Source organism: Eschrichtius robustus, chromosome 10 (genome assembly GCF_028021215.1).
Source record: "Eschrichtius robustus isolate mEscRob2 chromosome 10, mEscRob2.pri, whole genome shotgun sequence".
NCBI lineage: Eukaryota > Metazoa > Chordata > Mammalia > Artiodactyla > Eschrichtiidae > Eschrichtius > Eschrichtius robustus.
In genome coordinates this window covers 10,310,760-10,327,513 of record NC_090833.1, presented here as the reverse complement: position 1 = coordinate 10,327,513, position 16,754 = coordinate 10,310,760, and the positions used below count along the sequence as shown (strand labels likewise).

The following is a 16,754-nucleotide window of genomic DNA, read 5'->3' as shown; positions in this document are numbered from 1 at the left end:
GGTTTTACCAGCAATACAACCCAGGTAACTGAGTAATAGATTGGCTGATTGTTAAGAATACTAATCACAAAAATGTTGCAGAAATCCTAATTGCTAGATACAACAAGCAGCTGTAGAAATTAGGGAGTGGACATTCACAGGTTGAAGTGTTTTTAATATTCATTAGCTGCTCCTCAGAAAGAGGTGCAGACTGTTGGCTTTTGGTATTGAAAGCCACTGGGGACAGGGACAAAGACTGGCCCTTATCTGTCCCCACTACGCCCTATCCCACTGCACATAGCACTGCAGGTCATTTTTAACGTTTGTATGGACGTTGGCCTGAAGACCCTCTGTCCAAATGCTTTTGGGCAACGCAGCAGAGGTCCGGGCCTCAGAGTAAAACTATCACACTGTCAGGTCCTAGTTCCACAAGTTAACCTTTCAGCTGGTTGCCCATCTATAGAATACCTATCCTTGGGCTGAACTGGATTTCATGTTAGCATGATAGCCTGCCCTTTATTGACCATACTTATTAAACTTTAGTAGGGCTAAATGTAGGTCACCATTCTAGATCCCACTCCTGTACCACTGAGATGGGACATTGACATAGCTGAGGTTCAAAAATACACCTTCACATTCTAAAATTATGAACTGAATCCAGGTGTGTAACGTTATCATCAGTGATCCATCACTCTATCAAATCTCAAAGGAATCCAAGCAGGTATAAAGCATCATTAGTAATAAAAAGCCCCCAGAAGTTTTTGAAAGGTAAGGGGAAATGGGACATTACAATTATGCTCAGGAAAAGTCCACTCTTGGGCACTGTAAAATGGCCCTTGCCTAGTTAAGGATATGGATGAACCTCCCACCCCTTTTCTTAGATTAGGTTAGGCAGATTTCCAGAAATGACTGAATAAAAAAAAGTGTTTTCCTTACCTCAAAACGCCAAACACTCCCCTCAACCCGAGACTCTAACCTTAAAATAAATGACTAACCTAATTAGAAGCTTATCACAAAACTTAGACCAGTGTAAATAACAAACATTTATTGGTGTCACTTATGGTAGAAAAAAGTTCCTACACCAGATGCACATGACCCAATTGTTAAATAGAACATTTTCAAGGTGAACACAAATCCTAACCCAGCTTTTTTACCCACTTTTGATGATAGCCAATTCTTCCTCGCCCCCCACCCCGAGACATGTGAGCAACTGCTAATGAAAAGCAGTAAACAGCCACTTGGGCTATATAGCATTTTCAACTCCACTCCAAGGTGAAGATTCCAATTACATTCGAGACTTAAGTTCTCTCAATTTTCTCCCAACGAAAGTTCCTGAGTCCAGTTATTTACAATATTACAGCACTAGCAGAGCAGTGTCTACAACTCATCTTTGTCTGCTGGTTCCTCATCACCAGTTGGGGGAGGGCCTGCACTTCCATAGAGTTTGCTGATAATTGGCTGAACAATTTCTTCTAGCTCCTTCTTTTTAGCTTTGAAATCTTCAATGTCAGCATCTTGGTGACTTTCCAGCCACTCAATCTTTTCTTCCACGGCCTTTTCCATGGTCTCCTTATCTTCAGAGGAAAGTTTACCTCCCAGCTTTTCTTTATCTCCAATCTGATTCTTTAGAGAGTAGGCATAGCTTTCCAACTCATTTCTGGTGTCAATGCGCTCCTTGAGCTTTTTGTCTTCCTCGGCAAACTTCTCAGCATCATTGACCATCCTTTCAATTTCTTCAGGTGTCAGGCGATTTTGGTCATTGGTAATTGTGATTTTATTTTTGTTGCCTGTACCTTTGTCTTCAGCTGTCACTCGAAGAATGCCATTCACATCTATCTCAAAGGTGACTTCAATCTGTGGAACCCCACGGGGAGCAGGAGGAATTCCAGTCAGATCAAAAGTTCCCAGAAGGTGATTGTCTTTCGTCAGGGGTCGTTCACCTAGAAGTCACACAAAAAAAAATTTGTGAGCTGTTACCAACAAACATTAGTACATCTGGATCCCTATGTTTCAGTCTGTTAGAGCCTGTAGTGTCAAGGGCACTCTATCAACCTAGAAGTGGGTCAGTGTTGGGAAAGGAACAGTGAGTTAAGTTACTAGTAACTCTTAATTGAATTTCATCTATTTTATAGCAGTATGAACCCTTTACTTGTTCTTGTATTTTAATATTTATTTTTTTAATTTATTTATTTGGTTGCGCCAGGTCTTAGCTGCGGCACGAGGGATCTTTTATCTGTGGCATGCGAACTCTTAGTTTCAGCACGTGGGATCTAGTTCCCCAACCAGGGATTGAAACCGGGACCCCAGCATTGGGAGTGCAGAGTCTTAGCCACTGGACAACCAGGGAAGTCCTTCTTCTTGTATTTTTGAATTTACTTATTTTGGCCATACCGCGCAGCATGTGGGATCTTAGTTCCCCGACCAGGGATCGAACCTGTGCCCCCTGCAGTGGAAGCGTGGAGTCCTAACCACCGGACAGCCAGGGAATTCCCCCAGAAGGTATTTTTAATGGGAAAGAGTGCTAGATAGCTAGATAAGAAATACATTTTAGTACTGGCTCTACCAAACTCAACACTAGTTAAATTAGGGCCCTCCCACCTGAAAATAGCAGATATTTCTTTCCCTAGACATTTCAATAGAGTATGTTAAAAGAAGTCAAGCTCTTCATAAACATACCATGGTATTAACAAATGTAAGCAATTACCTTCATAGACCTTGATGGTAACAGTTGGCTGATTATCAGAGGCTGTAGAAAAGATCTGAGACTTCTTGGTGGGCACCACAGTGTTCCTTGGAATCAGTTTGGTCATGACACCTCCCACGGTTTCAATACCAAGTGTAAGGGGACATACATCAAGCAATACCAGATCACCTGCAAAGTTAAGTTAATAGAGCTAAGTTCTAATTCAGGAGTCACAGGAGCAATTCCAAGCAGACCCCACAAACAATACAACTTCATCTTGCCACTTGATTAGGTTCTATGCAAAATCATTTCAGAAGCAATGAATTAAATATAGTTGCTAAGGATCTTGAGACTGTGCCAGGTCTTGATCTCACTGTACCCTTTACTAGCTGTGTGAGCTTGCTGCTCATAATCTATTGCTTTCTAAAGCAACAGCTAATTATACTCTGAAGCACTATGGAAGATGCTGTGACACTGACTTACCTGTATCTTGATCACCAGAGAGTACACCAGCCTGGACAGCAGCACCATATGCTACAGCCTCATCTGGGTTTATGCCACGGGATGGCTCCTTGCCATTGAAAAACTCTTTAACCAGTTGTTGAATCTTTGGGATTCGAGTAGAGCCACCAACAAGAACAATTTCATCAATATCAGACTTCTTTAAATCAGAATCTTCCAGCACTTTCTGGACAGGCTTCATGGTAGAACGGAACAGGTCCTAGAATAAGTGACAAATTACTGTGATGATGCCTGTCATACCCAGGTATAATCCAAATACCTAAATGCATTGTCCCAAACTCAGACAGTCTAACTAGATCTCATCAGCAAAGCAAAAAATAATGAACATACCATGTTTAGCTCTTCAAATTTGGCCCGAGTCAGGGTCTCAGAGAAGTCTTCTCCTTCATAGAAGGACTCAATTTCAATTCTTGCTTGATGTTGAGAAGACAGGGCCCGTTTGGCCTTTTCTACCTCACGCCGGAGTTTCTGCACAGCTCTGTTGTCTTTCCGAACATCTTTGCCAGTTTTCTTTTTGTAGAGCTTGATGAAGTGTTCCATGACACGCTGGTCAAAGTCTTCTCCACCCAAATGAGTATCTCCATTAGTGGCCACGACTTCAAAGACACCATTATCAATGGTGAGAAGAGACACGTCAAAGGTTCCACCACCCAAGTCAAACACCAGGATGTTCTTCTCCCCTTCCCTCTTATCCAGGCCATAAGCAATAGCAGCTGCTGTACTGTTAGGAGAATGAGAAAGAAAAAATATAAATAACTTAGTTAAGTTTACCTTTCCCCATTTGGCAAATATGCCATATTTTTAAATTTAACACTTACGGCTCATTGATGATTCTCATAACATTCAACCCAGCAATAGTTCCAGCATCTTTGGTTGCCTGGCGTTGGGCATCATTGAAATAGGCTGGTACAGTAACAACTGCATGAGTAACCTAAAATTATAACGAAAGATAATTAAACATATTTTATCACACGGCTTGACCTTTATTTAAGTTACAGCCAAGCCATCGCTTTATTAAAATGGGTATAATATATAATTTTATACCCATGGATTTGCAAGCATTAAGTGATAACACATGAAAGGTGCTAGTATTTTGTTTGGCCTACAGTAAAGCACACAAGTAATTAAAACTGATGCATGGATGTCATTCAGATTTTTAAAACGATGAAAGCATCAACACAACACAATCAATCAAGAATAGTAATAATAAAACTGCTTGACATTGTTCTAGAAATACTTACCTTCTTTCCCAAATAAGCCTCAGCAGTTTCCTTCATTTTAGTGAGAACCATGGCAGAAATTTCTTCAGGAGCAAATGTCTTTGTTTGCCCACCTCCAACATCAACTTGAATGTACGGTTTAGTTTTCTTTTCAACTACCTATTTTAAAGAATAATTATTTTCAGACGTAGAAGCAATGACATTTTAAACTTTAAAAAGAGGAATGTCTGAGACCCACTTCTTCACCCACAGTTTGGTTTACTTTGGTCCTTTGGAGCTGAATATTCAACGGAAATACTTTAAGGAGTATAGGTGCCTGACAATTACAAGCCTCTTCCGTTTTAACCAGTCTCTTAATGCTAAACTACTGTGGACAGAGTAGTTACGCATGAAATTTCTTTGCCAACCTTACTTTCTTAAGTTCTGTAACACACTGAAACTATTAAATAAAAATTATAGATACACCATGTCTGTATCCTTTTTGCTTGTCTCTGCACTGTTTTTCAGTAACTTCTTAATCCTAAATACTCCCACCCCCCCCCAACTTTCTTTTTTCTTTCCTTTTTTTTCTCACTTTCTCTTTAGAAGAGAAAAACCAGGTCGAACCTTGAAAGGCAAGAACTTGATGTCCTGCTGCACAGACGGGTCGTTCCATGTACGTCCGATGAGCCGCTTGGCGTCGAAGACCGTGTTCTCAGGATTGGAGGTGAGCTGGTTCTTGGCTGCATCGCCGATCAGACGCTCCCCTTCTGGAGTGAAGGCCACATAAGACGGCGTGATGCGGTTGCCCTGATCGTTGGCGATGATCTCCACGCGGCCGTTCTTGAACACCCCGACGCTGACGGAAAAACCGAACAGAAGAAATCAGCGATACTCACGGCAGCCCAGGAGGCCACTCCCCATTCTCCCCTTTTCCACAAACCCCACTTACCAGGAGTACGTGGTGCCCAGGTCGATACCGACCACCGTGCCCACGTCCTCCTTCTTGTCCTCCTCCTCTGGCCGCGCCGCGCCGAGCATCAGCAGCAGCACCGCAGCCACCAGGGAGAGCTTCATCTTGCCGGCACCGTCGTCCACTCACTCAGCAGGCAGGCAGGGCTTCGCAGGCAAACCAGCCACAGGCCGCAACACGAGAGCGCACCGAGGTGCCCGAGCTGAGGACGACACAGCCCGAGGTCAGGAGGAGCAGCGTACAAGGCGAAGGGCAGGCCCGGAACTGCAGGCCGCGGTACCTACCTCTCACACGCACCAAATCCCCAATTCAACGCGCCTGTGAGAGCTCAGTCAGCGTCAATCGCGCTGTTGCCTACTCCGCTTATATAACCTCCCTCCAGCCCCGTCGTGGAGGCTGCCGATTGGCGAAGGCCCTGCTCGTTGGAGGCCGCTGATTGGTCCAGGCCACCAAGCTGGCCGCTGCGGATTCGAAGCGGCCTCCTCCGCAGCTAACGTCACTGCGACGCCCCCTGGGCTGACTCATTGGCTGCTGGGCGCGCCCAACAGCCACCAATGGGAGGCAACATCTGCCCCATGCTCCGGCTCCATTGGCTTAGCAGCTGCCTGTCCGTGACGCAACTTCCCACTCCGAGGCGGTTTCCGTCGGTAACCGCTGAGGTCCCGCCTCCACGCTGGGCCCTAAGGGAGGCGGGAGCCAGTCCGGCGTGCTTGATTCCCCCGAGGCAGTGGGACCTGCGTCCCTTGCTTCTCCCCTACCCGCCCGCCTGCCCTTCCTCCCGAGGGAAGCGGCTCTTCCTCCTCCTCGCCTCCATCCTGTCCCAGGCAGGCAGGTATCAGCGTAGATGGTGTGATCACCTCAGAACAAATTTCTCTGCCCTTCACAGCCACTACGGTTACTAGAGTGTCCAAGCCCCAGGGCCTTCTGTTGCTCACCGGGCCGCAGCCCCCGACTGGGGCCTGGTCTGGGCACTGCCCGGCCGCGAGTCATGGCTCCTACTAGCCAGTTATGTCTCCCCGGCACCCCCTGCCCCGCTATCTTTGTCTATACCAGGCCTCTCCACATTGCCTTGCCCCACGGTAAGTCCCAGGGCAGGCCTGGCCAAAGTAATTGACTCCTAAGTAATTGACTCCGGAGTCCCCTCCCCATGTGGCAGCTCTCCCCTGAAGAGCTTACTAATGCCATCACTCCCACCCTGGGATGTATCATTTTTCTAGCTTGTCACCCCCTGTCTTTCCTCTCCCTGCCCATCATTTCCCATTGTGGATCAGATTATCATTTACAAGGCCTTCCTCATCCTTTTTGGATATGTTTTTACCTTCACTCCTTCTGGAAAAGGTCTGATCTGTGCTTAAACGCATTTGATGGACAAAGACGTCTTGATAATGCCTTACTCTTGTAGCAAAAAGTATAAAGGCTGCTATTTACTTCAGGCTTACTATATGCCAAGCATTAGTCTGTCTCCTGTGCCTTTTGGTCCTTACAGTTCGATACTTGGCATTTCCTATTTTACAGATGAGAAAATTGAAACCAAAAGAGATTAATTAGGGCTTCCCTGGTGGCGCAGGGGTTAAGAATCTGCCTGCCAATGCAGGGGACACGGGTTCGAGCCCTGGTCTGGGAAGATCCCACATGCCGTGGAGCAACTAAGCCCGGGAGCCACAACTACTGAGCCTGCGCGTCTGGAGCCTGTGCTCCGCAACGGGAGAGGCCGCGACAGTGAGAGGCCAGCGCACCGCGATGAAGAGTGGCCCCCGCTCGCCGCAACTGGAGAAAGCCCGCACACAGAAACGAAGACCCAACACAGCCAAAAATAAATAAATTAATTAATTAATTAATTTAAAAAAAATTTAAAAAAAAAGAGATTAATTAACTAGCTTAAAGTCATAGAGCTGATAAGTGATGGAGTTAGGATATCCAAGTCAGCTTGACTCCGTAGCCAATGCTCTTAACAATTTTTAAAAATGGAGTTCATTTATTCAACAAATCTTTTTGGAGGACCTACTAGAGACGGGCCAGAGGCCTGACACAAAATATTTTTGAGATGATTACAGAAAATTCATGGGACTTAATCATAGTCAGGAGCTATGACTCTAGTATTTTTTGCACTTAATGTTTTCTTGAGATTCACTAGTATGAGCAATACTGTGTTCGAATAGCACTGAAACATCGTACACACAGTTGACTAAGATGCTGAGCCTAGGAGTCAGTACTCAAGAATTTTCCTATCTCCTTTAGTGCTCCTCAGGGTTATACTGGTGACTCAGAGTTGACTCCATTCTTACTACAGAAGTTGCATCATCCGTCTCTTTCAACAGGATTTGTATACTGCTGTAACACTGACCCTTCTTTAGGTTACATTAGTCCATTATCAAGATAGAAATCACCATTCCACCACATTACAGCTACGTATAATTTCAAGCAAATTTTCTGTATATATCATTGTCCATATCCATTAAAAACAGAGCTCTTAGTTTCAGCCTCACTCTTGATTGATGGAGTAACCTTTGCAACTCTACTTTTTCTGAGATTTAGAAAAGTAATATCTGGCTAACTGCTAAAGGGAATTGAGTATATTGGTGGTTGTAGTATCTTTTAAGCGTAAAGTATATTAGGTATGTTATATATTATAATATATTGCAAAGTGCAGTCATTTATGGATTGAATAGGAAAGTACATAGATAAATCTAGTTTGCTGAATCGTAAATGCCATTAATAGTGTCAGTGCCAAGTTATCAATATTTAAATAAGTGCTAGACACTATGCTAAATGTTTTAAGTGCATTATCTCTTTTAATCCTTATGAAAACGTTTTTTTAAACCCCTAATTTTAGGGCTAAGGAAGCCGAAGCTCCAAGAGGCAAAGAAACTTGCCCAGGAGATCACACAGCTGAGAAGATATGGAGCCAGGATTTGAGCTTTGGCAGTTTAATTTTTAATTTCTATAGTCTAGGTTGTCATCCTGAGCTTCAGGTTTAGAAGACTTACGTATCGTTTTTAGGATATAGAGTAGTTACATAGTTTACAAGTATTTTGATATTGGGCGATAGACAAATGTAGAGTTTATCCAGTAATTTAAACCAGCTCATTTCACTTGTGCTCTTATGGGTAAGAAAATAGATTTCTATTTCCCATCTGATCTCAGAAAGCTAAGCAGAGTTAGGACTGATTAGGATTGAATGTTATTTAGTCCCCAAATCTTCCTTTCTGAAAGGGAATTAAAGGCATAGAGCAAGAAGGAAAAGGAAAAGTCCTATGTAATTGACAAGTTGAATGTTGATTGACAAGTTGAAGTTCTGATAATTAAGAACTTTTCACATGCTTTGTTGGAGAGGATATTCAACTAAGAGATAGGGCCCATGACCATAGGCAAAAACAACCTCCCAGAGCCTCAGTTTCTTCATCTATTGAATGTCGGGGATTTCTGTCCCTGCCTGTCTTAGTGGCTTGTTTCAAGGATCAAATGAGATACTGTATGGGAAAGTTGTAGAATAGTGGTAATGCTATTATTTATCATGTAAATATACTATGAAAATAAATTTTAGAAGCTCTTCAAGAAAACCACCTCTTGAGAGTGAATTTTCAAGATTACTTTCAATGGGAAATAATAAGTTTGGTGATTACACTGAATTTGACAAAGATTTTTGGAAATGCTTTGAAAAGTGCTACATCTAATTACTCTCTTGGGGACTTCCCTGGTGGTCCAGTGGGTGAGACTTTGCGCTCCCAATGTGAGGGGCCTGGGTTCCATTCCTGGTCAGAGAACTAGATCCCACATGCATGTCTCAACTAAAGATCCCGCGGCGAATATCCCACAGTGAAGATCCTGAATGCCGCAGCTAAGACCCAGGGCAGCCAAAATTAAAAAAAAAAAAAAATCTCTCTTATATTGGCCACAAAGATGTCTTTTTTATTAAGAGGCTGGGAATAATTCCTTAGCCTTCATTAAATAAGGGAGTGAAAGAAAAGTGTCTCCCTAATACCTGAGCTGGGAGTAATAGGAGGTATGAATCATGTAAGACTTTTTAGTACTTCTGAAAGTGCAATGTGCTATTCAATAAGTTTTTGTCTTCACTTTTAGAAAATGAATTTAGGGGCTTCCCTGGTGGCACAGTGGTTGAGAGTCTGCCTGCCAATGCAGGGGGCGCGGGTTCGAGCCCTGGTCTGGGAGGGTCCCGCATGCCGCGGAGCAACTGGGCCCCTGGGCCACAACTACTGAGCCTGAGCGTCTGGAGCCTCTGCTCCGCGGCGGGAGAGGCCGCGATGGTGGGAGGCCCGCGCACCGCGATGAAGAGTGGCCGCCACTCGCCGCAGCTGGAGAAAGCCCTCGCACAGAAGCGAAGACCCAACACAGCCAAAAATAAACATAATAAATAAATAATAAATAAAAATTAAAAAAAGAAAATGAATTTAATCATTAATAGAGAAACTTCCCCGCCCTTCCCCACACACAAAAGTAACAAACAGGGCTTCCGTGGTGGCGCAATGGTTAAGAATCCGCCTGCTAATGCAGGGGACATGGGTTCGAGCCCTAGTCCGGGAAGATCCCACATGCCGCGGAGCAACTAAGCCCGTGTGCCACAACTACTGAGCCCGCGTGCCGCAACTGCTGAAGCCCATGCGCCTAGAGCCCGTGCTCCACAACAAGAGAAGCCACCACAATGAGAAGCCCGCGCACCGCAACGAAGAGTAGCCCCCGCTCGCTGCAACTAGAGAAAGCCTGCGCGCAGCAACGAAGACCCAATGCGGCCAAAAATAAATAAATAAAATAAATAATTTTTTTAAAAAGTAACAATGCATTTTCTGTTCTTCACGTGTTTTTTTGGAGAAAGGTGTTTAGGAGGGCATGTGTGTCAGTGTGATGGGAAAGATCATGGGGTTTGCAAGCATTAAAAACTGTGAGTTCCAGTTCTGGCACTAACTAGCTGTGACTTAGGGCAAGTCACTTAATCTCTCTGAGGCTCTGTTTACTAGTATGTAAAATGGATATAATTCTGCCTCCTCACAAAACTATGATTAAGGTACTTGATTAATTGTAAAGCATTTTAATTTTATACATAAAATGTTAGTTTTAATTTTTCTTCTGTCTTAAGTTTTCCTTTGAAGTAAAATAAGCTACTGAGGATAAAGAGCTACCTCTATAGCTTCTGAGTGATAATATTTGATATATGTCTTAAATTTCTAAATTTTTAAAATAGGAAATATATATGCATGGTGTAAAATTCAATGGTTGCAATATACAATATACAGTGAAAATAAGTTGGCCTGCCACCCAGTCCCCAGCCCTGTTACCCTACACTAATGAAGGTTACCACTATCACTACTTTCTTATGGTGCCTTCTAGAGATGTTTTCTTCATATGCAATGTGTATGTGTGTATCCCTGTTTTGTTTTTTAAATTTTTTTTATAGCCTCCCTGCGTCTTTTTTTTTTATAATTAATTAATATATTATTGGCTGCGTTGGGTCTTCATTGCTGTGCACGGGCTTTCTCTAGTTGAGGTGAGCGGGAGCTACTCTTCATTGCGGTGCGCAGGCTTCTCATTGCGGTGGCTTCTCTTGTTGCAGAGCACGGGCTCTAGGCCCGTGGGCTTCAGTAGCTGTGGCTCGCGGGCTCTAGGGCACAGGCTCAGTAGTTGTGGCACACGGGCTTAGTTGCTCCGCGGCATGTGGGATCTTCCCGGACCAGGGCTCGAACCCGTGTCCCCTGCATTGGCAGGTGGATTCTTAACCACTGCACCATCAGGGAACTCCAAGAAGACGTTGTTCTTAATTATCTGCTAAAAACTTATTTTTTTAAACCTGTCTCTTTTATATCTATATAATTCAATTGGAATTTATTTTTTAATATATGTGAGTTGTATATAGTGTGAGTAAAATTAATTTTTTCCCACATGGATACGCAATTGTCCCAGCACCATTCTTCATAGTAGTATTTTGTTAGCCTCTGTCTTAATTTCTATAGCTATATAGAGCTGGCCCTTGAACAACACAGGTTTGAACTGCATGGGTCCACACGTGTTTTCAATAGGAAATACTACAGTACTACACAATCTGAGGTTGGTTGAATCTGTGGATGCAGAACTGTGGATACAGACGAACAACTGTAAGTTACATTCAGATTTTCTGCTATGCAGAGGGTTGGTGCCCCTAACCCCACACATTGGTCAAGGGTCAACTGTAATAAATTTTGATATCTGGTAGGACAAGTCCTTCCTTCCACATTACTCTTCTTCAGGAGTGTTGTTGGCTAATCTTGGCGCTTTGTATTTCCATATAAATTTTAGAATTAGCTTATAAAGTTAGCAAAACAAAATTTATTAAGTAAAAAAAGCAGGTTACTCGATAGTATGAGAATACTATACCATTTATTTTTAAAATAAGCTTTACAAAGTATTAAGTTTCTATTTAACTTATTTCTGTATTCTAGAATGTCTTTAATTTGCATGAATTTGGCATTTAAAAATTTGTTATCAGGAGTAAACAATTTCCATTTTGAAATGACAATTTATGATTTATCAGTGTGATGAAATATTATGTAGCCATTAAAATTGTTGATATCTGATTTTCAAAGAGTATATAAATTGTAAGCATGTTACTTTTTTTGTCTATACCTTTTGTTATTAAAAAAATCTCTGTTTATCTATCAGGAGCTTAACAAGCTTGAAAAACTTTGAGAACTTAAAACTAAGTAATACAAGACAATGAAAAAAGTTGTCAGTGAAAGATGTAAAATATGATTACGTTAAAGATATTTCATACATTATAATTAGTCATGGGCTAAATTCAAATACAGATAATGCACGAAAGCTTTATGCTCCATTAACATTACAGCTCCTATCAGTCTGGACATCCCTTGCACTGGTAGAAAAATAAGTTTTATAGTAGATTTCATTGTGCTGAAGTGTGAGTTGCATGATTTATGATCCTGTTCTACAGGAAATGATCCTCATTTCCAGTATTCTCAAGTTTTAGGCTTTTATCTGTTGTCCTCGATTTAGCCAATAACTTAAAATTCCTTGGCAAATGTTACAAAACCATACGACTATGTGAATACACTGCCTTAAATCATAAGCTCCATCAGCTTCATAGTAAATCGACCTCTGAGTATCACTATTTCTGAACCTGCCAGTGGGGGCCAGTGCAGGACAACCAAGGGCCCAGAGCATGGAGTAGGGCTGTGACTGGAATCTTGTCCTTTACTTTCAATTGGACTGTTTAAGTGCAAAAAGGACTTTATGAAGGATATTTTGTGCCACCTGTGTATAGGACAGCTTCCATGTCTGTCTCTCTGGATTTTCCAGAGGTTTAGAAAAATGTTCCCATTAAGAAATAACATATAGTTAATTCACATGTATTTTTTGTTATTCAAAATGTGATGAGTCAACCTAAATGTCCAACAGGGGATGCTAAATTAACTAGGGTAGATTGTACTATGGAAATGCTGTGCAAGGTTCAAAACAATGAGGTAGATTTTTATGTATCTATATGGAAAGATGCCGGGATTTACTATTACATGAAAAAAGCATTATAGAACATGGAGCAGTATGTACAGTGTGATTCTATTTGGGTTAAACAACCCACCACCAAATCTGGGCAGATACCTATCAAATTGACAAGAGTGGCTCCTGGATGGAATTGGGTGGGAATCAAGAGGAACTTTTGACTTCTTTGTATTGTATACATTTTTAAAATTTTTATTATTCATTTATTTATTCTTGAAATTTTTATATTGGAGTATAGTTGATTTACAATATTGTGTTAGACTCAGATATACAGCAAAGTGATTTAGTTATATGTATACATACATCTATTTTTTTTCAGATTATTTTCCCGTATAGGTTATTACAGAGTATTGAGTAGAGTTCCCTGTGCTATACAGTAGGTCCTTGTTGATTATCTATTTTATATATAGTAGTGTGTATACGTTAATCCCAAACTCCTAGTTTATCCCTCCCCCCCACCTTTCCCCTTTGGTAACTGTAAGTTTGTTTTCTAAGTCTGTGAGTCTGTTTCCGTTTTGTAAATAAGTTCATTTGTATCATTTTTTAGATTCCACATTAAGTGATATCATGATATCTGTCTTTCTCTGTATGACTTACTTCACTTAGTATGATATCTCTGGGTCCATCCATGTTGTGTTTTGTATACATTTTTAAGAACAAGAATTAATATATTACTTGTCAGATTGAAAATAAATTTTATAAAAGAAATGTAAGAAACAAAAAACGACTAAGTTAGCCTTTAGCATTGAATGTTTGCCTGCTGTTTGAGTTTGAACTATGTCAAAGCATAACATTTGTGTTTTGCTTTATGGTAAAAAGCTTTGACCTGTATCCTTTGGTTTTATCCTCATAACAACCAGATGGGATAGACAGGGTTGGTGACGTTTCTGTTTTACAGTTGAAAATACAGTCTCAGGGACTTCCCTGGTGGTCCAGTAGGTAAGACTCCGAGCTCCCAGTGCAGGGGGCCCAGGTTCCATCCCTGGTTGGGGAACTAGATCCCGCATGTGTGCCGCAACTAAAGAGCCAGACGCCCCATGTGCCGCAGCTAAGACCCGGCGCAGCCAAAACAAACAAATAAATATTTTTTAAATTTTTAAAAATAAATAAAAAAAGAAAATACATTATCAGAGTTCATTCTCTGCTGTATTGGTTTCTATCCATGTTATTGCTATATTTACGTATCACCTAGTTTATAATTTAATTGACTCAGATGAGACACTAAGATTAATCTTTGCACAAGCTGTAGCTATCTACACCCAAGTATGTACTGCTTCAAATTGATTCATTTCCCAAACTGTGTGCCAAATAGATTTAAAAAATTGCACATAGATGAAGTCCTTGTTTTTCTCCCTTTCATCTTGCTCTCTTCCCAATTTTTATTTCTTTCTGGATATGGCCCTGCTTTTCTTTCTGGTATGGTTTGCTCTCAATTAACTGTCGTATTTCTTTCCTAAGTATAGATGCATAATAACTTAAATGTTACTTTTCCCAGGGGCATGTGTTTTTTAATTAGGATCTCTTGAGGAACAGCCTCCAAATTCAAACGAATGCAGGTACTGGACTAGATGATCTCTGATACTCAGCTCTAACATCCAGGATTCAATGTTTCTAACACTAAGGATAACATTTCAGGGGGCTTTCATGGATGTGAGGCAAAAATATTTTTGTCCAGAAATACTTGTCAAAGACCCCCAAATCACTTGGCATAGCACCTGCTTTCTTGTCTTACCTCCAAGATTGGCTGTGCACAAATGAAGGAAAGAACATTGAAAAAAATTCTGAGTGTGTCACTCCTCTCTGCTTCTGTGGCAGAGTGGTCTGCAGAGTATGAGGTTGAGCATGTGAAGAACTGAGCTCTGATCAAGATCTGGTATGAACTCTGTGACTATGGACAAGCAATTTCATATCCCTGTATGTCAAGGAAGGCTGAGTGGTGTAGTGGAAAGAAAAAGGCTTTGGCCATGGTTTACTGTTTATTCATCCCATTCATTTTTTTTTTTTTTTTAAGAAGATATGTATTACATCCTAGGTAGTATGGCAGGTTCCAGAGAGACAGTGGTGAATAAGATGGGGTTCTCTGCCCTCAAGGAGTACTATTTATTGAGTGTCTTTTCACCTCTTGAGTTCACTTTCCCCTGTGTAAAAGGCATTGAGAAAAATACTTCATATTCCACAAGAATTAACTGTTCTTGTGATCCATTGTTCTAATGTGAAGGTTGTGTTCCTTGGATGTGCTGGCTGGAAAAAAAGATTGAGAACAACTTACCTAGTTCAAGCTCTTCATTTGTAGGTTGACAGAGAAGGGCTCAGAACAACTAATTGACCATCCCAGTGCCCTTTTTACTTACTACACACAGTGTGGTTTCTTCACAACCCTCAAGAGCTTTTTGCAACTTTGGGGGCCCTTTCCTTTCCCCTTAACCTGGCCTGGGTGCTCCAGTCCACTTATAGTACTGTACTCAGTGTTAAGTGAGAGCAAATTGTGAATGCATTCATTTTGCTCAGGCTGGGTTCTTCCTTAGCAATCCTCACATGCCATTTCTTTCTTCAAATCCAACCATTCAGTAACTCCCAAGTGTTACTTCCTTCTTAAAGTCATGGCCCCTCAATTTGATGAAGACTTTCGCCAGGAATCTGGAGCACTTTGTAACTTAGCTTATTATTATGATCCTTAACCTGTGTGAATTATCCTTTTACCCTAAATTGTAAACCATATCCTGTTGCTTTTTTCATTCCCTTGTTGCTTTGGACAATGTTTTATAACAGAGCTGAGGAATAATCTTTGATCTGATGGAATTCTTGATTCAGTTGAATGGCAATATTATAGCAATAATACCTGACCAGTTTACCAGAGAATGCTCTTGTGGTAATAAAACAAGGCTATAAATCTGAGGCAAATTTTGACAATTTTTAAAGATAATACATCAAGGAGGATGACTGAATGGAAAGCAGTCTGGGAGCTGAATCAGATCTGAAATTGTTGCAAAACTGACGCCCTTTTTTTTTTTTTTTTTTGGTCTGGAGACTCCTAGTGTTGGAGGATATAATCATTGTGTTCAATTTTTTGAAAGACTATCAATTGGAAAACATTCTATATCGCTCCAGGCAGCATAACAACTAGCAATGGAAGTAAAAGGGAAGTAGATTTTGGTTCAGCAGCAGAACTTTCTAACATTTAACGCTGCCCAACAGTTGACCAGGCCTCCTTACTTAAGGAAGTGAGCACCCTGAAATTTGAACTGGTTGAAATAGAAGTTAGATGACTGTCTGGCTGGAGTGTACAAGAGGGAATTCCTGCCTGGGCCGGAGGTGGACTAATGACCTTTAAGCTGTCTTCCAATTCTAAGGTTTCTAGGACTGTTCAGCTCAGTTAACTTTATATTTGAAAATATCTGAATTGTTTTTATAAAAAATTTTGTATTAGATAAATTGTCAATCGACCTAAAAAACTGTATGGTCAAGTAAAATTTGATAAAAGGAGTGGGAAATCAGGTTTAAGACTGAAAATCCAGGTAACACAAAGGCAATTAATGACCCTTTTGACAGAAAGGAAGAAGAGGGGTGTGCGGGTGTGTGTGTTTCAAATGATGTGTTCTGGCCAAGTGACACTTGTTATCTAAAACATAAATACTCTAAATTGTTTTACTTTCCACATACTTGCTCAGCCGGATTATTCACATCCAGCAGGACCGTACGCGGAAGCAAGGGCGAGTGTTTGGTGAACAATTTTCCGGAAGCCGTTTCGCGGTACCCCAGCAGTTCAAGACGGCTCCAGCCTGCAGCGGACTTGGGTGGTAAAAGCGGAAGAAGCACCGCTGGCTGCCGGCCTGAACTACTAGTCCCAGGGGCCCCCGCGGCGCCGCGCACGCGCCATGGCGTGGCGGCAGCGCCG

At 41.7% G+C, this 16,754-nt stretch overlaps 1 protein-coding gene across 2 annotated transcripts; it reads right to left on the bottom strand.

The window, feature by feature from the left end:
• Positions 1-1,009: 1,009 nt before the first annotated feature.
• Positions 1,010-5,731, bottom strand: HSPA5 (heat shock protein family A (Hsp70) member 5). 2 transcript variants are annotated; one of them, XM_068552615.1, is made up of 9 exons: positions 5,641-5,731; positions 5,336-5,558; positions 5,011-5,242; positions 4,426-4,563; positions 4,003-4,115; positions 3,515-3,905; positions 3,146-3,383; positions 2,684-2,851; positions 1,010-1,919 (listed from the first exon to the last, which is right to left on the bottom strand). In XM_068552615.1, the coding sequence occupies exons 2-9, from the start codon at positions 5,458-5,460 to the stop codon at positions 1,357-1,359; spliced, it is 1,968 nt and encodes a 655-aa protein (XP_068408716.1). In that variant the 5' UTR covers positions 5,461-5,558; positions 5,641-5,731; the 3' UTR covers positions 1,010-1,356. The 2 variants fall into 2 exon arrangements, with proteins under 2 accessions (XP_068408716.1, XP_068408717.1); XM_068552616.1 differs by having other exon boundaries at positions 5,336-5,696.
• Positions 5,732-16,754: the final 11,023 nt, after the last annotated feature.

What these genes read in the sequence shown, in the direction of transcription:
- HSPA5 (XM_068552615.1), bottom strand. Translation starts at nt 5,460, where the DNA reads ATGAAGCTCTCCCTGGTGGCTGCGGTGCTGCTGCTGATGCTCGGCGCG. An exon ending in AATTTGAAGAGCTAAACATG is followed by an intron (nt 3,384 to 3,514) that starts GTATGTTCATTA and finishes CACTTATTCTAG; the next exon opens with GACCTGTTCCGTTCTACCAT. An exon ending in TACCATCAAGGTCTATGAAG is followed by an intron (nt 1,920 to 2,683) that starts GTAATTGCTTAC and finishes TGTGACTTCTAG; the next exon opens with GTGAACGACCCCTGACGAAA.